General features: G+C 33.9%; 1 protein-coding gene across 1 annotated transcript; it reads right to left on the reverse strand.

Annotated features, from left to right (window-relative positions):
• Nucleotides 1-60: 60 nt before the first annotated feature.
• On the reverse strand, nt 61-1,313 carry LOC131060644 (CASP-like protein 3A1). Its single transcript, XM_057993956.2, has 3 exons — nt 1,022-1,313; nt 553-667; nt 61-449 (listed from the first exon to the last, which is right to left on the reverse strand). The coding sequence occupies exons 1-3, from the start codon at nt 1,192-1,194 to the stop codon at nt 156-158; spliced, it is 582 nt and encodes a 193-aa protein (XP_057849939.1). The 5' UTR covers nt 1,195-1,313; the 3' UTR covers nt 61-155.
• Nucleotides 1,314-21,235: the final 19,922 nt, after the last annotated feature.

Below are 21,235 nucleotides of genomic sequence, written 5' to 3' on the forward strand. Positions count from 1 at the left end.
AGAATCAATCAAACAAAAACAATTATTATCTATAGACAGGCAGAGGAGGCTCGGCCGAACGAATCCCAAAGTCTTTCTTTTTTTTCAATTAAGCGAGAAAGGCCAAACCTATTACAACATACAATTGCTAATTTGATATAGTAAAATCTCATGCTCTAATTAAATACAAAATTGTTCCTACTGCTAAATATCAGTAATGGTAGCATGGATCTCCTGGGCAGCCAAATTATTAATAGCTTATAAACGCGTGTAACAGGAGAGGCTGATATTACTGCACAACCTGCTATCACCAAAAACCCCATAAGCTGTATACTCACTGAAGCTGATGCATACTTCACAAACATTCTCACGCCTTCATCATCTATCTCTCCACCATCAAACAATTGTTTTGTTAAAATTATGCACCCAACGCCTCCGGAGGCACTGGATAAAACTATGTAGGCCATCAGCTGTTTCATCAAAACCAATTCCTTTTAGTAAGAATCCCTATATTTTTGAAGGTTCATAGATTTTAAATTACAATTTTGTAGTTAAAAGGAATTGAACACAGACCTGATCGAAGATTAAGCTAAGATAAAAGTAGAGTCTTCCAGATAGGCTAATAAGTTCTTGTATAATTCGTATGAAAGAATATGCACAGGCTATAATATTTACAGCTACAACGTATCTGCAACACATGAAATTTTCAAAGTCTTCAATTAAAACTGGAAATATCTGTCGACCGGAAGAAGATCAATAAAGTTTGATTATAGAATTATATAGAAATACAGAGTAATTTCAAAGTATTTCCAGACAAATAGATATCCTCAAAGCCCACACACAAACAGTGAGCATGTTCTCCACTGTTTTTCCACTTTTAAAACATAAGTCTAAGCGAACAGGGGAGAAAGAGCTAAAGAGTTTACAAATTCAGCAAGTGATTTGCAAGCTTGACTGATTGATTAAGGCATTCAAAGCAAGTTCTTCACAGATAACAACGAAACGTAGATTTGGAAAGGAAATGGAACTAAAAAATGCTTACCTGAAGGGCTTGTAATCATTGAAACGATATTGGAAGCTTGTGCTGTATTTCCCATGAGAGATTGATTCTGTGTCAGAGCTCGTTTTGCTGATTAACATCAGAATTAACGAAACAAGGAAAAGTAAAAAAGCCGTGATCCTCAAGATCAGATTATGTACCTCAGCTCTATTCATATTTGTGATCTCTCTCAGACTCTATTTCAGCTATGTGATACAATACAACCCAGATCCCGAATTTCACATGATATAACCGACACGATACGGTCAGCGAGCATGGGACATTATATGGGACATGATACATAGAAAAGAAGTTATTATTTAAATCATTTATAATTTAAGCCATGAACATTTTGGTCATGGGCATTAGAAAAGATAAAGTAATAGAATCTTTGCTTGGGCTAGAGAAAATATATCAACTTGGTGTTAAGGATATTTATGATGTTAGTTTATACGTCTTTAGTGTTCCCATTTCAATGAAAATAAACTTATTTATAGAATAGTATATCCATTTCACATATTGAGATAAGAGGACAGGATTTTAGTACCTTATGCTAGTGAGGTTAGTATTTTCATAAATGGAATAGTTTCTATAAGAGTAAACATTATTAGATAAGATAATTGAAGTGAAACTAATAGAGTTTTTAATATTTATAGGGCATCTTTAAGTACTCTATATGTTATCATAGTTTTTCTATAGATAAATAGTATTAAGTGGATAGTTATGAGTTTGTAAATTTATATTGGACAAGTGATTTCAACAGGAAAAGATTCGTGAATGGTTTTTTTTTATTTGGTGGTAATATTAATTGCATGAATAAGTTGTACGCTATGATTGATTTTCTTGTTATAAAGGATAATTATATGACAACTACTCATGCCTTTAACAAAGCCATTTGGATTACTTGATATTGTGTTTATATGTGGGGTTAAGTTACAAAGCTATTAGAGTACTTCGGGATAGTTAGTGTGTCATATATCTAGCAAAGAACTTGAAATTTCATGTAAGGAAAAAGAACATAGATATTTAGTACCACTTTTTCATGACATGGTAGAGGATGACAAGCTTAAAAATGGAGAAGTTTAATGTTTTACATAATTTTTTAGATGTACTGATGAAGTTCATCAGGATAGAGAAGATTAGGTAGTGCATTGTATCTATAGGTATCATAGGCCATAGTATATAGTTCACAATGCTACTACATTTTGATTCGTTCATGCAAGGTACATGGCAAGTGAGAGCATGTTGATATAGGCATGTCAGACACCTTGAAATTTGAGTTTTTTTTTATTAAGATAAACGGGTTTTACAAGGACCCGAAACCCAAAACCCAAAACAAAATATTAAACCATTAGCAAACCAAAGTATAAACAACAGCAAAACGACAACAGAAACACCCCACAACACCTAACAAAAATAACAAAACCAGACCATAACAACAATCAGTACAAACAAAAATGTAGCCAAGAGCTTTCTTAAGCTCAGTATTTTTCAGGATTATATTCTTGTTTATATCTGTGAGCTCCTCCATGATGAATCTCGTGCTGCTCCACTCTCAGTTATTGCTTCTAGTCCTAGTAGAGGGTCCAGTTGTAACCTGCATATCCATGTCCTACGAGTTTGTCTCCAAAATCTTCTTAATTGACCTAGAGGCTAAAGGCTGAACATTGCTGAGTGACTGGACTTTCTAGATAGCAATTGTCTCATTAACCCTTTTGAGACCTTTCACACTCTTATTCATAGCCTCTTTTCTAATATCCACCAAACCCTTGAGGTTTCCCTTTAATTCATCCATACTTTTTTCTAGATAAGCAATTCTCGACTCATGCTCTGTTTTCATAACCCAAACATCTTCAGTTAATTTTTGAGTCATTCTTAGGAGTTTGTCATTTTTGTCCGACATAGGGTTCTCTGTGAATGTGCTGATTATGTCATTAATGCACTATTTTAAGAGGGTAATTTCACTATTCACCCAACAAAAACACTTCTCTTGGTTGTTTGAAGAGTTAGCGAGGAGCACTTCAAAATCCGTTTCTTCCTTTTTGTTTTCTCCTGGGTCCACATTGAGGGGGATATCCAATTTGATTTCATCATCCCCTTTCCCCATTTTCTTATTTTTTGATCTTTGAGGGCCCAACTCTTGGGGTTTGGAAGGAGGGGTTTTCAACTTTTTAGCTGCATGTCTAGGAGGGGGTTTCCTTTTTCTGCTATTGTTAGTACCGAGAGTATCTTTCTATGGGAGACCCTCATCCTTCGAAGGCCGGTAATCTGAGTCATTAGACACATGGAGGTCATGCCAGTCCATTACCATTTCACCCCCCTCTTTCTCATCAAACTCAGTGTCAGAAACCACATGCACATCATGGCTAGCCAAGGATTTAGGGTTGTTCACAACAGGGGAAGGCAAGCAACCTCGTGCGATTTGGCATATTCCATAATATGTAGGATTAACACCTCATGTAAAATAAGTTTCTCATTGTTTTTGGCATGATTTAAAAGGCTATGCTCAAGCGAAGAAAGTAAGTAAAAAGGCCGAGAATTTTTCCTACCATGCCTAAAATGATTTAAAATGAAGTGATAGAAAAAATGCTAGTATAACGGCCATGCAGAGTGATGTACCTCATTATGTTCTCCGCCATATCCACCAAAAGCTTCATGAGATCTTTTCTATTGTAGCCCCCGTTGACCATTTTCCTCACTCTATCTCTTTCACTCTATTTGTCGAAGAAGAATGATAGAGCTTCCTCTAAAGCCTTCATATCTCTGCACAACTTTTTTCCTTCAAATTTTAAGCACGTAATCTCTGCTATGAAAGGGTCATCAATCCTAAATTCAACACCTTAAACACTAAGAATGCCTTTATGGCAGCCCTTCACAAACTCTTCCGTTAACCTAGAATCCTGGCCATGTAGATTTTTGAGGTAAGGCTCAAGACCGCCATCCATGATTTCAATCCACAGCTCCTTGTTCTATTCCCACTTTTGGTACAATGATGGCTCCATTTTGGTCTTATCTTCTCCCATAAAATGAGTACCCTTGCAACTTTAAATGTTCAAAAAAATAGCTCCAAACTTGAACCAGTAGAAACAAATCCAGACGGTCAAGAACAATCTGGAAGGTCAATTCCACTTATTACTAGAAATGAATTTACTCATGTGAATTGATGGCATTATTAATATTTGGTCGTTGGGCAATATTTTCAGCATCCCTTCGTGTCAGCTCACACAAGTGAATTAGGAAGGATTCTGTAGCCATCCACCATTTGATTTCATCATATACCACACCAAGATTTGCCATGTAATCCACAGACATATTGCCTTCCCTAAAGACACGAGTTATTCGAATTTCATCCAAATTGGCAATCATACCGAGGCATTCCTAGATTAAATGTTTGATTGTCCATCTGGGAGGCATCTTTTTAATCAGGCAGTTAATAATATTTAGAGAATCACTTTCTAACCATACCTTTTTATGCCCTCCTTCTCTAGCAAGTTAAAGCCCAATATATGCTGCATTTATTGAAATTCTAGTGTTCAAAACTCATTATTTGATATTATTTTATTTATTATCTATGAGTCCACATGAAAATGAGTTCCCACTTATGACTTGGACTTTATGCCATGCGTATGCATTATCATCATGTGAATAATGAAATGTAAAAGCATATTGTATCAAGAAGCATGTGGAATACCATATATGACAAATATAGTGGTGTAAATAGAAATTAAGATAGGTAAGAGCATGATCATAAGGGAGTTGCATTAGACTAGGAATCTTGACTAATTCTATGTTGTAGGTTATGATTTTTAATAGAGCATCAACCAGCCTTGGGAAACACAGCACAAGCTTCCACTATCAATTGATTTTAAGCCTTTCTGGACGCACTCTATGGAGTAAATATACTCTATTACATATGAACGACATTGATAAGGGCAGTGGAAGCTAAGGTAATAAAAAATTACATGCTATTAAACTTTGAAAGATAGGCAAGCAATCATTGCTAAAATAATAAGCTGAAAGAGATTGAGGTGAAGCCTAAACGAAAGAGACGGACAACTCATTGAGATCAAGCCAAATATGGTTAGCTGTTAAGTGTAAACAGACAATTTTGGCTCAATTCTAAGAGGGAAACGTGAAGAATTAATTAGACTGGGCCAATTGATTAGATGAAGGTTGACTTATTGCGGGTAAATTCGGTGGATTTTAAAGAATCCATTGGTCAAAGTACTTTGTTTACTCAAAACGAAAGTACTAGCACCCTCCGATAATTGCTCATTTCAGAAACGAAGTAAAAATGAATTAAATTAGGTCAAATGAATGCTAATCGAAAAACGTTAATGTAGCATGTACTCTATCCTATAAGAGAATCTTATGAATCAAGCAAAGAACAAAGTTAGATTTCACATCTCTATTCTTCATCTACTTTCATATCAATTAATGTTAATTGAGCTACCAATATATTGATTTTTTCTAGTTCATATATAATTCATCAGCCCTCTTCCATTATCAAATAATATAATTTCTTCATTAAAAAAATATTTTGCAAAATATTTGGCTTCATGTATCTCACCGAATTTCTTTCATATTTTCTATACAAAGGTTTCTTCATGGAAATTGTTTTAAAAAATTATATCAAAATAAAATATAATTAGACCCTTGGCTATATGGTCCATTATATCATATTGAATAACTAAAGTAGACTCTATAGCTCTTAAAGCATTCTCATCAATATAAACTTATGAATCCCTATCAATTGATATATCCTTGGTCTTTAACTTCCATATCTCAAAATTATCACCACAAAATTTATCTGCCTCTATTCTCCTTGATGTATTTGCCATCTAAAAATTCTTGCAATGTGATCACAAATTATCTTTTTCACACTCCCCCACTCAAAATTGGATTAGTTGAAAAAATACAACCCACAAATGGCACTAAAGGTGATCAAACTATTATACAACTTTTTAGAAAGATAAGGTAGCAAAACAACTTCATTTTAATTTTTATAATAGTTTTAAAAAATAATAAATAAAAATAAGTATCATCATACAATAACATAGTGATTTACATTGAAAAAACCCTTTCAAGAGAAAAACTCCACACACCAAAGTCTACTCAATTATTATTCACAAATCAACAAGATTAGAACACTCTTGTACTGAAAAATTTCACAAAAATACCACCAACAAGAGATCCAGAGGTATTGTGGTGATTGGAAAATTATTTTTGAGGAAACTTATTTCTCCATTGACCAATAGCCCATGAAAAATTGTCCTCTGCTAAATAGGACACAAAACCAAATAAATAAAAATCACAAACAAGTATACACGAAGAGATACAAAAATTAAGAATAAATAAACTAAATTCTCAATTCATGAGGCAACTAAAAACAACAAAAAATTCGATGCTATTAATACAAATTAATCTACGCTAGCTTAGAATAAGTAAACTTAATAGAAAAAAAGTAGCAATAAAATACTTAGAAGGAGTAAATAGTGACTTATGGTGGCGTGAACCACCAACACATACGGGGAACTAAATCAATGAACTAACACATTAGAATGTTAAGAATCTAAAGGAGGATCATCAATATTGAAATGTTGTTGAAGAACATCCTTCAAACAAGAAGCTATAAAATGTATCTTACATTTAAAACACTACTAATTCAAAGCCAAGTGAATAATTTGGAGCCATTAGTAGAAACAAAACTGAGTAAATTTTCTTACTCTAAATGCTAAACCTAAGGGAAATCCTCCACCTATATAAAAATATACACCAAAAGGTCCCTAAAGATATCAATATTCATCATAATGAGAGAAAGTGTTGTGTTGGATAAAACTAACCTAACCTAAAAAGTGACATAATGCATTTGCAATAGCCTCATAGCAAGAGTATTGCCAAAGATGAAGAAGGCAACAAGGCAACCTAACCTAGACAAGCATGACATTAAAGGTTTTAGTAGTACAATTGAATGTAGAACGCTATAGTTTAAGCATTAGATAATGAATTTTAAACTGAAACCCAACCATATATCCAAATATCAATAGTAGATTCAAAACAATAATGAAAACTCCTAGTGTAAGATTAAATTTCCACTTCACCTTCAATAGGCTGATCTTAAGAATTTACAAGTGAATATTGTATAGCTAATGGATCTTTTTACTAGAATTTATCAAAATGGAATATCTTTTCCCCTTCTTGGTGAAACACCTTTCATCCCGAACCACATCCTTCCCAAAGAGAATTATAGGAGAATATTTAGGACAACACAAAAGAAAAATCTTTCTAAGGAAAGAATTTCACCCTTTCATAAAATATAACACAAAAGATCTCATTGATTGAGCCGCTATGTTTGGAAGTAAACCAGCCATCGCAAAAGACTTCAATTATAGTAGCATAAGATGTGAAGCATAAGTTCTAGGAAACTCATGAACTTTTCCATTAGAGATAGAAATATCCATAGAAATAGTAGAATGAAAAGGAACCTTAATAGTTGTTTCATATTTTTTTGTAGGGATGTGGATGACACGTAAAGCATTAGTTTAAACTGAGGACATACATTAGATGCCATCACAAAAAGGGAAGACAAGATGAACAAGAAGGATGGAAAATCCCTTAGAAAGCTATATATTAAGGGAGTTAGATATGACTTCATTACCTTATGTTAATAGTATCTATTATAATTATGTTTAAGATAATTTAAAATGATTAAATTTGACAATGATTTCATTTTAAATGGTTAAATTTGTTGGATTTGAGTTTCAGATCCTTGTAAATACCGTTTATCTTAATAAAAAATAATTTTGTTTTAAATAATTTAATATTTTGATTATATAATTTAAGTTTTAATAGTTGAAAGTCATGAAATTGAATAAAATATTATTAATAAATTATGATTATAAAGAAATCAATATTTAATATATATTTATAAAAATTATAATTCTTTATGAAAATATTTTGCAATATATTATAATCTACATTATAAGATTTTTTAAAGATTCCTTCACTCTGAATTATTTTTAATAATTTACTTATTTTTTGAATTTAAGGAAGATCATCTTATTTTTTAATTTTATATTATCTTTTTTGGATTTTAATAATATTTCTACACATGTTTTTAATTTAAGAGGTAAAATTAAATAAATATAATAATTAAGAATATTCGTAAATCTAAAAATGTTGATTTTATTTGTAAATTGAATAATTATTTTTTATAAAACATGTATTAAATTGTAATAATTATTTTTCATATATATATATATATATATATATATATATATATATTATAAAATAGTGTAATGCATGTTATCATTAAATATGATTTATTTAGTGTTTTTTATTCTAATTACAAAAGATAAAAAATATTAGAGGTGTCATTTATAGTACTTTCTTTTACTTCACAATAAGTTTATCTATTTATTATATTTTATGTGTTAATACTAATTAGTTTGTAAAGAGTTAGATATTTGCTAGTTTTACAAATTTCAATAGCTTTATGTATCTAGGTTAAAGTTTAGCAAAATTCTCAGTGTTTAGTATTTTTTTTAGAGTTTAATTTATAAGAATATCTTATCCCAATCAAATTATCTTAGAATCATTTTTATCTATTTATAACTCTTCTACCATAGATATTCTTACTAAAATTTGTATGTATATATTTAATTTTATCTTTTACATTCTTCAACATATTTGATTTTATAACAAATTGGAATATTGCCCAATATATCATATTATACATAAAAATAAATTAAAAAAACTTAAATATAATTTAATTTCTATTATTATGCTTTTTTTTCCAAAATATAGAAATAATGTATTTCAATTGTATGTTATTCTTCTAAACTAAATATCTTTTATAAAAATCTTCCTATCAGAAACAAATCCAAACTATTATTTCTCATTTATTTGATCATCGAAATATAATAATTATATTGAGCATACATATTCCACCATATTTTATGTAAAACAAATTTTAATTCTATTAAGTAAATTTAATATGAACTCTGTAAAAGTATATGGACAAAACTGTCAACAAATTAAAATAAAATTTAATGGAATAAACCCAATAATAAAAGTAATAGTTCCCATTGACTCAACTCTTAAATTCTATCATAAAAATCATACCATATGATAAGAAAATAGCATTAAGTTGCCATTATAAATGTTAGACAACTACTCTTCCGCTTGGAATGTGTATATTTCAAAAAGCACCTGCGTGCAGGGGATGTGGTGTAACTAGAAGGATTTATTAGCATACAAGACAGCATAACCTCATGCTTTCATTTCTTACACTTGTGATGAAAACTGGTTTCTAATATCTCCTTGCTGCTTATTATCATTATGGGTAGTAGGGCTTTCCTGCCTTGGCACACTAGTGGTAGTTGATGAATATAGGTAACAAGAGAGGCTGTAGCCTGACATCACTGCACAGCCTGCTATAATCATGAATCCAAGAAACTCTAAACTCACAGAAGCCGAAGCATACCTCAGAAACTTTTTTGCAGCAGCATCATATGCTTCTGCACCTTTAAGAACATCTTTCGTTATCATAATGCATCCTATGCCAGCAGAGGTACTAGATAAAATTATATAGGTCAGAACCTGTTTTATCACAGTGCACACACAAAGGGCCAAAACATTAAGGAACTGATACAATTATAGAAAGAGAGAAATCTTAAGCAAATCTTTAGCTGTAATAAGCTAACATGAAAGCCATGCCTGGTCGAAGATGAAGGTGAGATAGAAATAAAGTCCTCCACTGATTCCACTGAATAGTAGAACAATTCCAATGATGGAATAAACACAGCCTAACACGTCGGCAGCTACAACATATCTGCAACACATGAAATCGTTCAATACATAAATCCCAACTAGAATGTCAAGTTATAAGGAAATGAGTGAATAGAATGATTGCCTGAAGGGCTTGAAGTCATTGAAACGATATTCTACGCCTGTGGTAGTGTCGGTGCTGGAAGAAAATACATCAGATCTTGTCTTGCTCGTTAACATTACAATAAATGAAATCAGGAGAAGCACAAAAGTTATAATTCTTAGAATCAAGTTCTGCACCTCAGAGGTCTTCATAGTTTGATCTCTGAAAACCTACAAACAAGGCTACGTATATGCATTACTCGCTCTTGGAAAACCATTATATATAATACAGATTTGTGAATGAGTTATAGCCATGAGCCAAGTGGGTGCAGACAATTGATCTCTTAAATCCGGAATGCAGCCGAGGATTTTGACTTGAGCATAGCTATAAGCCAAATGGTTAATGATGGAATATGGTCTTTTAATGCAAGTAGATGAGCTGGATTGATATCGACAAGATTAAGAAGTCAAACTACACTACATAACGAATATTAACATTACTATTTTCCTTGTAATCTGCAACACTTCAATCTGAAAATGAAAACAATACTGTTTTCAAGGTTTGGATTCGTTTTCCATACGTTATTGAAGTCAAATTCTTGTTTTGTAAGAACAAATTCACACAACGATAAATACAAAAGAATATTGACTTTTTTTAAGTCTCCTAGTTTGATTTTAAGGCGTGGTCAAATATAAATTTTGTGCAGAGATTGCGGCTTGATTTTAAGGCGTGGTCAAATATAAATTTTGTGCAGAGATTGCGGATAATGTGCATGAGGCTTTCCTTTGAAATGTGTGGAAGCTTCTCCACCGGCAAGTTTGACGAAACATATTTTTTCGGTCTATTCAAGGCGCAATGATTACGAACTCATTCAATGTATGTTAGAGGGGATAAAAGGCTAATAAGCAATCCAATGAAAAAGGGAATAAATTGTTAATCATAATTCATTTTTATGTTAGATAGATTAGTTAGGGCTTAGAGAACTTATTGAATTATAACTCAGTTTAAAAGTTGTTTATCTAATATATGTGATGGCTTAGAATTTTCATATATCTATTAAATAATATAAATAAATAAATCATTAAATTGTACTAACATTTAGTGTGAAAATGGTTACAATGAAACATGTGACTTCATCAATCGAAATTGTTGTCGTCTAGAATATACTATTTTCAAGCTTAGCAAGTTGTATTTTAATACACAATGATCATAATTAATAATGAAATAATAATAATAATATGATTTATTAAATTATTTAAATGAATAATTAATTCATATTAATTAAATAATAATATATTATTTAATTGAATTAATATAATAAATAATGTAGACACCTAAAATTGTCATGTCTAATAAAATAAATATTTTATTTATTTAATTATTTTAGCTTAATTCTTCTATTAATTGAATAAATCTTTATTTATTTAATTAATTCATTTATCCTCTTCTAGCCTTATTTCTCATTTAAATAAATACATTTATTTATTTAAATTATCCTTTTCCTAAATTAATTAATTCATTAGCCTTTTCCACCTATGACACATGTCATTCATCTCTTAATTCCAACACTACCTACCCTCTCATTATTTTCTTATTTCATCTACCTACCCTCTAATCATAGCCGACCATTTATCTTTTACACCTCTCAATCTTATCCCTTCATTTCTTATAGTGTCTTCTGTATAAGGAGATGCTTCCTTCATTATCAAACCCCCAGCTGACTACTCAACTACGCTTTCAAACTTTCATATGCGATCAAACCAACTTGCAACCACATTTCTGTTCTTTGTTGGGCTCTTGTGCACACATAAAATCTGAGAGTAAATATATCAAGCAAGATCAATGGAGATAGGAAGAATGGAGATTCAAACCCTATTGGACATGTGATGGTATAATATTTGTGAATTCATTTGATTTGCATTGTCTTAGGTAATCTTCATATGTTATGGTGGATCTTTCTTGCTGTTAGGCTAGGGTTTTGTGGTTGAATTCATTTAGTCTTTTAATATTGTTATTGTTGTTTCTATTTTCACCAAAAAAAAATGGCATGCCCCGTGGGACATGAATTTTTGTTATATCTGTGTTTTTTCCAGGTTTTCCTAACCATATATTGTTGTTTTGTAAAATAATTTGGAGAATAACCTTGTGTAGCTAGGGTTTTGGACACAAAATCAATATCTTGGAGAGATTTAATCCGATCTCACAAACAGCTTGGAAATTTTGCATCAAATGTTTTTGGCAGGTTGAAGACAATATCAACAGCTCTCAAACCAAAATTTAGATATATTAGAAAATATTTTAATTTTCTATATTAATTTTCATAAAAAATTAATTTGGAGAGAAAATGAGCGAATTTTTTAGATTTTCTTATATTTTTGAAAATCACTCTGATTTATACACAAGATCTGTTTTTTGTGATTTTAATTTTGATGCAAAATATTTCCTAAAAAATCGGATCTTTAAAAATTAGGGTTTTTCATTATTTTGATCAGATCTCACAAATGACTTTGAATTTTGGCATCAATTTTTTTTTTTAAGGTCAGGAAAATTGTCAGAGGTGCTCAAAAAAAATTTCAGAATTTTTGGATCAATTTATAAATTTATATGAATTGTTTATGATTTTTCATAAAAAATTATTTTTGAGAGAAAATTAGTGAATTTTTTTGGATTTTCTTACTTTTTTGAAAAAATCTCAGAATTATACACAGGATATGTTGTTTGTGATTTTGAATTTGATGCAAAATCATTCCTAAAAAATTGGATTTTTGAAAATTAGGGTTTTGCATTATTTTGCTCATATCTCACAAATTGCTTGGAAATTTTGCAAGAATTGTTTTATGCGGGTTTGGAAGGTCATCAAGATTGTCTAGTAAAAATTTCAAATTTTTTGGATCCATTTTGCATTTTATATGATTTTTTTATGATTTTTCATAAAAATATAATTTTTGGAGCAAATTAGCAATTTTTTTGGATTTTCTTACATTTCTAAAAATTTATTGAAATTTTATAGGTAGTATTTTTTTTGTGATGAATCAGATCTTTGAATTGTTCAAAAAAATGCATTGTTGAAGGCCCCTATTTCACAAAGTCTTTTGGACCTAAAATTTACCTAACTTGTGTGCTTGCAGGTGATCATTTGAAACAATCCAAACTACTAATAGATCTTTGTTGCAAGACCTTGACAAGGGTTTTTGATCTTTATTGTGTGCCTTATTTTCATAGACTAGCAAACACTTCAATTGGTGCACTAAAATTGAACCAGTGTCTTTTGTGTCTTGAGCAATAGGCTCATTTTGTTTCATCTTTAGAGGGCCTATCTCCCCGTGTGGTCATTAGGACTACTAGTGAGGAGAGAACGACCCAAGTGGTAGTGAGGAAAACCCACCTCTTTCGAACCACTATAAACAACTGTATCCATGGTGAAAACTATGGATAACGTGTGTTGATTAGTTCAAACTGACACTATGTCTTCCCATAAACCTACCGGTTGGGATCCTTTTGTATTTATAGAGCTGAAAGTGTCGCATGTATGGCCACACGAGCGGATGCCCTTACTAGCACCTTTTTATTTTAGAAGCCAAAATCCTTCTATTTGTTGGGGTAGGGGGTCGGACATTTGGAGCGGCCCACACACATACGGTTCTTAGTAGAGATACAAAGTTCGCCATGGGGAGTTTTTGTGGGGACTGATGCTTGGCTACCCTGGAGAAGTGAGTGCTGAGGGTGGAGCTAGCGAGGTCAAGAATCTAAGTATCCGCTCTTAATAGCATAACCTTGGGGGAAACCCCATGTGGGATCAACAACTATTGTCCTCGCCAACCATAAGAATTGTGCTTGTCTTATTTTGAACAATTAAACATTTCAAGACCAAACATCAAAACATTGTGTCTTTTGTGTCTTCAAGTATATGCAAAACATTTTTACATCAAACAAAACACTTTCTTTTGAGTCATTTTGAGTCTAAACACTTGCAAACATTGTGTCCTCTTGTCACAAAAAAATAGTCAAAAATTCAGATTTGGTCACAATAAACAACTTCACAAATTGGAAAAATTTACAGTCCAACAAACAAGAACAATCAGTTTCAAAATTATTGAGCTTCCTAAGCTATCTCTTCAGGTTTTCATCTAGAATTCAACCTATCTTTGGGTCTCACAAAGTCCATCATTGCTTTACACCTTACATTACATTCCCATTTGTCTAAACTTGAGTAAAAAGGTCACTTGCTTGTCCTCATAATACTTTGTCAACACATTACATACAACAATATTTTGCTAAGTGGTCCCTCATTAAGGTCTATCACCTTTGGGTCTCATTTGGTCTTACTTAGAGTCAAGGTCAACTTACCTCATCAAGAGAAACTATCATCTCTTTGGAAGCCACACCTACTCTACTACATACATACTTGGTCTTACACTTTGGATATTTTAGGTACACCTCAGATTCATTTACATTCCATCCAACTCTTGGTCTTCCATACTCTTTCCATTTTCATCTAGTCTCACACATCTTGGTCAAGACCTAGTTCATGGTTGAAACTCGTTCCCAAAAATATAAGAGAGAAGATAAAGAGGCTCAAGAGTCCATAAACATGAGTGCCTATGAGTATGACAATGATGTCTTTTTCAAGTCTGATCATACTACATTACCTGACATGGATGCCTATAGAAACATTCCAAATATTGAGAACATGGACACTATAAACAACAACGATACACACAATGACAATATGGACAACATTTCAGTACATTCAGCAGAAGTGGAAGACTCCATTATGGATCCTCATTTCAATCATTTGGTTGAGGAAATAATGAGGAGAGATAGACAATACTTCTTACAAGTGATGGCACAAAGTAGAGCCAATATCCCTCATGATTTTGACATGTCTCAAATAATGGAAAATCGACCTTTGCAACAACCTCACCTCAACATGGATCAAAGGAGGCCCAATAGTGGAGGCAATAGAGGACAATATATGGTGCCTGAATCACCATCATCTTTTTTTCAAAAACTAGAGGTCCCATACACACATGGTCAAGCATATGATACTCACCTTCAAAGACCATTATGGAAGTCTTATGCAGAAAAATATACTCAATCACATACCAATGCTAAGGACCAACCACCAAAGCAATTGGATATCCAAAGGCATGTTCAAAATTTGGACACAAGGAAACCCCGCGTCCAATTTGGGGGAACACATTAGAACAAACTTATGACATTCCTATAGAGTATGGTATACATGGACAAAACAGATATTCCATTCCTCATCATGACTATACCAAGTGGTCCTTATACGCAACATCACTATAGACCTCCTCCATATGAACATGTGTATGATCAATACCAACCATAATGCAACATGCTCCTCCTCCACCTAGTGCTTCAGGCTTGGTATATGGTCTAAGAAGTCGGTCTCCACCTAAGAACAATTGGAACAACAAATTAAGGACTTACAAAAGAAAATGGAGGACATAAATACATTGAAGCCAACTTACACAATGAGAGACATATGTCCCTATCCATTTGACAAAAGCATTCCAATGCCTCCATTTCCTACACACTTTGTGACACCTAAGTTTGATAAGTACAAAGGAAAAGGGGATCCTAAGGCACATGTAAGATAGTTTTTCATAGCTTGCATTGAGGTAGTAGCAGAAGAGACATATTTGATGAGATTATTCCCACAGAGCTTAGGTGATCAAGCTATGGAATGGTTCTCCCAACTCCCACTTGGAATTAAGTCTTGGGGTGATCTAGCAGAGGCATTTATCCAACATTTCTCATTAAACATAGAGACAGACATATCAGTCACTACTTTGTGCAATACCAAGCAAAAGGATGGAGAATCTTTTTCATCATTTTTACAAAGTTGGAGGAATCTAGCCAGCAGATGCTCTTGTGAAATTCTACAAAAATAAATGGTAGAGATGTTCACCAAGAATGTTAACAAAGACATTGGTTGTGACTTGAGAAAAACTTGTTTGTCCACCTTCAAGGACGTCATTGAAAAAGGCTTAGTAACAAAGAAGGTCCTAATTGAGAAAGGCATCGTCAAAATATTCAAAGAAAACAAAGAGAACTTTAAAGGAAAAGACAAGCCAAGATTTTGGAATAAAAACAAGAACATAGTAAATGATGGTGTTGTTGATACCAATACAGTACAACCCAAAATCATTCTTTCTGGATCAAGTTCTAAAAACAACCAAGTGAATACTCAAACAACTTCCAATTCACGAAGGAAGTACACCACATTGGGAGAACCACTTGAGTCAGCTTTCAAGAAGCTAGTAGAAAACAAGATAATTATAATTTCATATTTGCCTCCATATGAGCCAAATTTCAAACCAAATTGGTGGAATGACGATGAATACTATGAATATCACAAGAGCAAGGGCCATAAAATAGGAAATTGTCATCGGCTGAAGAACACCATACAAGATCTCATTGATAGAGGTGACATTGAGATTGAAGGACACTCATCCAATCAAGAACATGAAATGTTTAAAGAACCATTCCCAAAACATGACAAGGGAAAAGCTAAAGCCATAGATGACCAAACAAACTATACCAGAGCATCTTATAACTATGATTAAACTATCAATCACATTTCAATGGACAATTATGTCTCTACCATTATCATCAAGGACAAAACACTTGAAAATTCTACCCAAAGACCCAAGGTTGTCCTAAAAGGCATTGGATCTTCTTCTGAACCTACCTCTGAATGTAATGATACAACTCGTCGAGGTAAATTAACCTTGTAAGGTTCTCCAGCTAAAAACACTACTTCCTCATCAACCAAACCTGAATACGACCTGGTAGAAAAATTAGGGAGGATGCCTGTGCTTATCTCCATCCTAGAGCTTTTATGCATATCCCCCACACATAAAGCCATTCTTGATAAAACTTTGAGAGACACTTCCATCCCCAATGATCTAAACATGGACTAGTTTCAAGCCATGGTGGGATACATTTCCATTTCACATTCTCTTACATTCACTAAAGCTGATGATGCCTCCGTAAGCCAACCACATAATGCACCTTTACACATTGAAGCCTTCCTACACAAACATCGAATAAAATGAGTCTTGATAGATGGAGGAGCTGGTCTTAACATATGTACTTTGAACACTATTAAACAATTAGGATATTCTAAAAAGGCTATAAATGCTACAAACAAAATTACCATCAAGGCATATGATGATGAAGAGCGCTCATCCAAAGGCACAGTCACCTTACCTCTCAAAGTTGGGCCAGTTACAAAGGATGTGGTTTGTCAAGTCCTAGACCTTGATCTCACATACAACATATTGCTAGGACGTCCATGGATTCATCAGATGAGCATAGTCCCATCTACATATCATTGATGTATCAAGTTTCCATACAATGGAGTTGAAGTGACCATCAAAGCTGACCCAAATTCATTCATATATTGCAACAATCTGCAACCTAGATCCAAAATAACAATACCAGTAAATCGAGAAGTTGTTCCATCTTCAGCATATGTGGATCCAGAATCCTTGAAAGATTCTACATCAAAACAAGTAGAGATCAAAGAAAAGTTCAAGTTTAAAGACACGGGATGTGGTGAGTATATCTTTCATGTTGATCAACTCCCACTATCTCCTAAGTCATTCAATCAACAGGAACAATCTATAAACAATTTGCAATGCCAAGGAATTGGGTACAAAGCACCTAGTATTGTGGCTACTAAGTCTGAATGTGAATCTCCTCTAGTGGTGCAAGCAACTCTTGATATCAATAGTCCTAAGAGTGGTTCCAACAAAGAATCTATTGAGCGTATTGCCAGCCCTCTTGAGAACTCACATAGGCTTACCATTTCATCCACTCCTTCCATTTCCACTCCACTTCCAGACTTGGATCAACAAGAATTACAGAAGCCCTTACTCATTGGGGATCAAAAATCAAGATTTGAAAAGAAAAATCTAAAAGTCAAAAATAAAGAAAAGTCCTTTAGTCCAAATCAAAATTAAAAGCTATTGGACTCTGCAAAAATCAAAGTCAAGGGTAAAACTCCTATGAAGCAAAAAGAACAAGAGTTGATCTCCCCTAATATCAAAATAACTGGGGGCAAAAGTTCTATAATTTTAAGTCAAAAAGAACACTTGTTGATCCTAAGTCTCCATCATGCTATCCTACTTTCACTTCTTTTCACAATCATAAGCCTTCATAACTCATCCACTTGTTCCACACATCCATTCCCTTCAGGCGATATATCATGGACCTTTAGTGAAGCTTCCTCGAGGGACTTTGTTATTAGGGATGCCCAAACTTCTTTAGGTGACATTCATATAAACCTGTGTAGTCCACACACTAGTAATTCTATCGATGTTCCTTTATCAAGGAAGACAGTCACTCGAGCTACACATCATTTGCTCAAGGAACAATGCATTTACAATCATAAGATAAAACATCACACATTTGAGGTAGGTGACATAGTTCTCAAAGAAAATCCCCAAAATCAGAAAGACAGAGAGAAGAAGGGCAAGTTCGAACCAAATTGGCTGGATCCTTACATCATTACAATAGCCTATGGATCTGATGCTTATCAGCTCTCAACCATAGAGGGCGAACCTTTGGAAGATCCCATCAATAGCATGCACCTTCACAGGTTTTACGCATAGCTCTTCAGAGTATCCTAATTAAAAAATAAAAAATGCAAAAAAAAAAATGCAAAAAAAATCCAAAAATTTAAAAAATAAAATATATATATATATATACAAAAAAAAAAAAATAAATAAAAAATTGGAAAATAGAAAAACATTTCGTCCAACGGTGAAAACCACTTTGGTGGCACCCTAGGCAAGTACCATGGTGAAAACCGGGTCACCGACACCATGTGTAGAGACATTGCTCCTCCCTCCTTTAGGATTCACTTTCATCCCATCACTTTGCACACACTCACAACCTATCCATCCATAATAAACTTACCCATTCCCATGATGGCTTGTTATTGATCTACCTAAGATTGGTTAGCCATTCATAATAACCCCCTTTTCACCCTTTCCATCCATAATAAATCAGATCTTATTTGTGGCTAAGGCAAATCCTACGTCTAGTGATGGGTGTGGAACTAAGAGCATCACATGTTCCGAGGAGTACAGTTTCTTCCAGTTTTCTTTAGTCTATCCGCACACAATCCACAATAAAGTAACATTTGCATCACAATCTACAATAAAGTATCAGTTGCATGGATTCAGTCAATTCAGATGAGACACAACAACAATGGGCTTCAACAAATCAAATCTTTTGATAGATTCAGACAACATTATGGTTCAGTTCTATCTATCCTTTTTGTGAAAGTAAACATTGTGACCACAATCAAATAAGACTTATACAAGTGACAAGAGACACTAAACTTGAGGGCTACAATGGGTGTTGGTGTTGAGTCTTGGTTTTCTTTTGATTTTATCTTATTGGTGACATGTCTTTTAGCTTTTCCAGGATGTCTCTGACTAGAGATTTTATCTCTAGGATGTTTTTGACTAGAAAGGCGAGGATGGGGTATCCTCACCTATTTTTTCTTTGCTATCTATGGATTGTCTCTTAGTAATGCCATGAATTGTCCAAGGATATGAGGACACTGTGAGTCTAGTGTGAACTGGGGCATTCCTTGTTTGTGACTGTCTTATCTCCATGCAAACAGGTACAATGACTTTCTAGGTCAAACATATGCCTCGATTGTCATAACTTATTTGCCATAATAAAGCTCAATGATGATAACGCACAAGAATCTCTTTCACTTTCATATCTTCTACCTTTCATCCCCCATCCCGCAACCAACCCTCATGTCGCCCTATCTAGACAGAGGAACCCACTTATCACTCATACCAACACTATTGTTAGCGCCAATCCTATCGTTGTCATGGTATCCCAAGCCACATGTCCACCCCTCATTGCTAGTCCTGGATTTTGAAATACTCGTCTCAGTGCATCCCTGACTCTATCTCGATCGTAAGGAACTAACTCCCCACCAATCGGTATCCTTAGTATCTTATATACATCCTCTAAGGTGATTGTCATCTCACCCATCGACAAACAAAACGTGCAAGTCTCTGAGTGCCATCTCTCAGCCAGCGTAATGACTAACCCCATGTTCACTTGAAACTCAGGCACATACAAAATATGTCGCAGTCCCATAGCCTGAACTGTTGCTCTTTCCTCAACTATCAGCTCTGCTCGCAAACTCTGAGTCAAAGGGAATCTCTCTCGTGACTCCAACATAGGTAGGTCTTCCTGTAGTCAAGCAAATCAACTATGTCAATCATAGTGGCATTCCCTGTTCATCACAAAATGTTGCTTTTTATCCTAGTGTTTATGGCACTCTATCCTAGTGGTACTCCCTGTTCATCACAAAGTACTATGTTTTTGCACTCCTTGTTCATCACAAAGTGCTTCTCTTTTTATTACTCCATGTTCATCACAAAGTACTATGACTTGGTACTCCCTATTCATCCCAAAGTACTACATTTTTGCACTCCCTGTTCATCACAAAGTGCTACTATTTTTAGTACTCCCTGTTCATCACAAAGTACTATGACTTGGTACTCCCTGTTCATCACAAACTACCTCGATCTATCTTGTCCTAGAGCCTCTACTTGAGTGTATCCTCTTGAGTAGTTTCCTGATTGCAACATATGTTCTATCACAGAACTGTCAATCCTAGCCCTATCTGCTAATCTAGTCTTCCCTAGAGGACCTTCTTGAGTGTATCCTCTCAGCAACTTATCCAATCGACAACGTATGTTTATCATAGAATTTTTGATTTGGCCTTGAAGACATAGACGTGCATTCATGACACAGACGTGCCTAGCCTACCCAGATGCATCTGGCACCAGCGCAGATGCGCCTTAGTGTTTTTTGACCCCGCTTGACATATCCTAACATTCATTAATGATAAAAATTTGTGCGACAAAGTACAAGGAGGTTTTGCGATACTTATCGGCTCTCCTGCATCTGCTGGCCTCTGATATCGGTGAATGTGATCAAATCTGTGCATGAATGTCATTGCTGCTGACTACTACTACTCTACTCTCTCTCTGCACTTTGATCTCTTGGATGTGTGGATGACAATGAGGATGTGTTACCTTGTATTCTATCATATAGACTACCCTAGCCCTCGTCTCCCGAGTCAGTCTTATTTATCTCGTGACTCTATCACTCTATCCTATCTGGTCAATCCATTCTAGCCTTTTTTTCTTATCGAGAGATTTTTTGCGATCTTTTCAGACATTTTCATCCAATCTCTCGAGGGGGCATATCATTCCCATCTTGGGGCAACTTTGTATCAGTTCATATTATCCTCTTTCAAACAACGCGAC

This window comes from Cryptomeria japonica, chromosome 3, assembly GCF_030272615.1.
Source record: "Cryptomeria japonica chromosome 3, Sugi_1.0, whole genome shotgun sequence".
NCBI lineage: Eukaryota > Viridiplantae > Streptophyta > Pinopsida > Cupressales > Cupressaceae > Cryptomeria > Cryptomeria japonica.

Excerpts from the sequence above, each read along its gene's own strand:
- LOC131060644 (XM_057993956.2), bottom strand. The coding sequence starts at position 1,194 with ATGAATAGAGCTGAGGTACATAATCTGATCTTGAGGATCACGGCTTTT. Across the intron at positions 668-1,021 it reads AATGATTACAAGCCCTTCAG|ATACGTTGTAGCTGTAAATA; the intron begins GTAAGCATTTTT and ends CATGTGTTGCAG. Across the intron at positions 450-552 it reads TTAGCTTAATCTTCGATCAG|CTGATGGCCTACATAGTTTT; the intron begins GTCTGTGTTCAA and ends TTGATGAAACAG.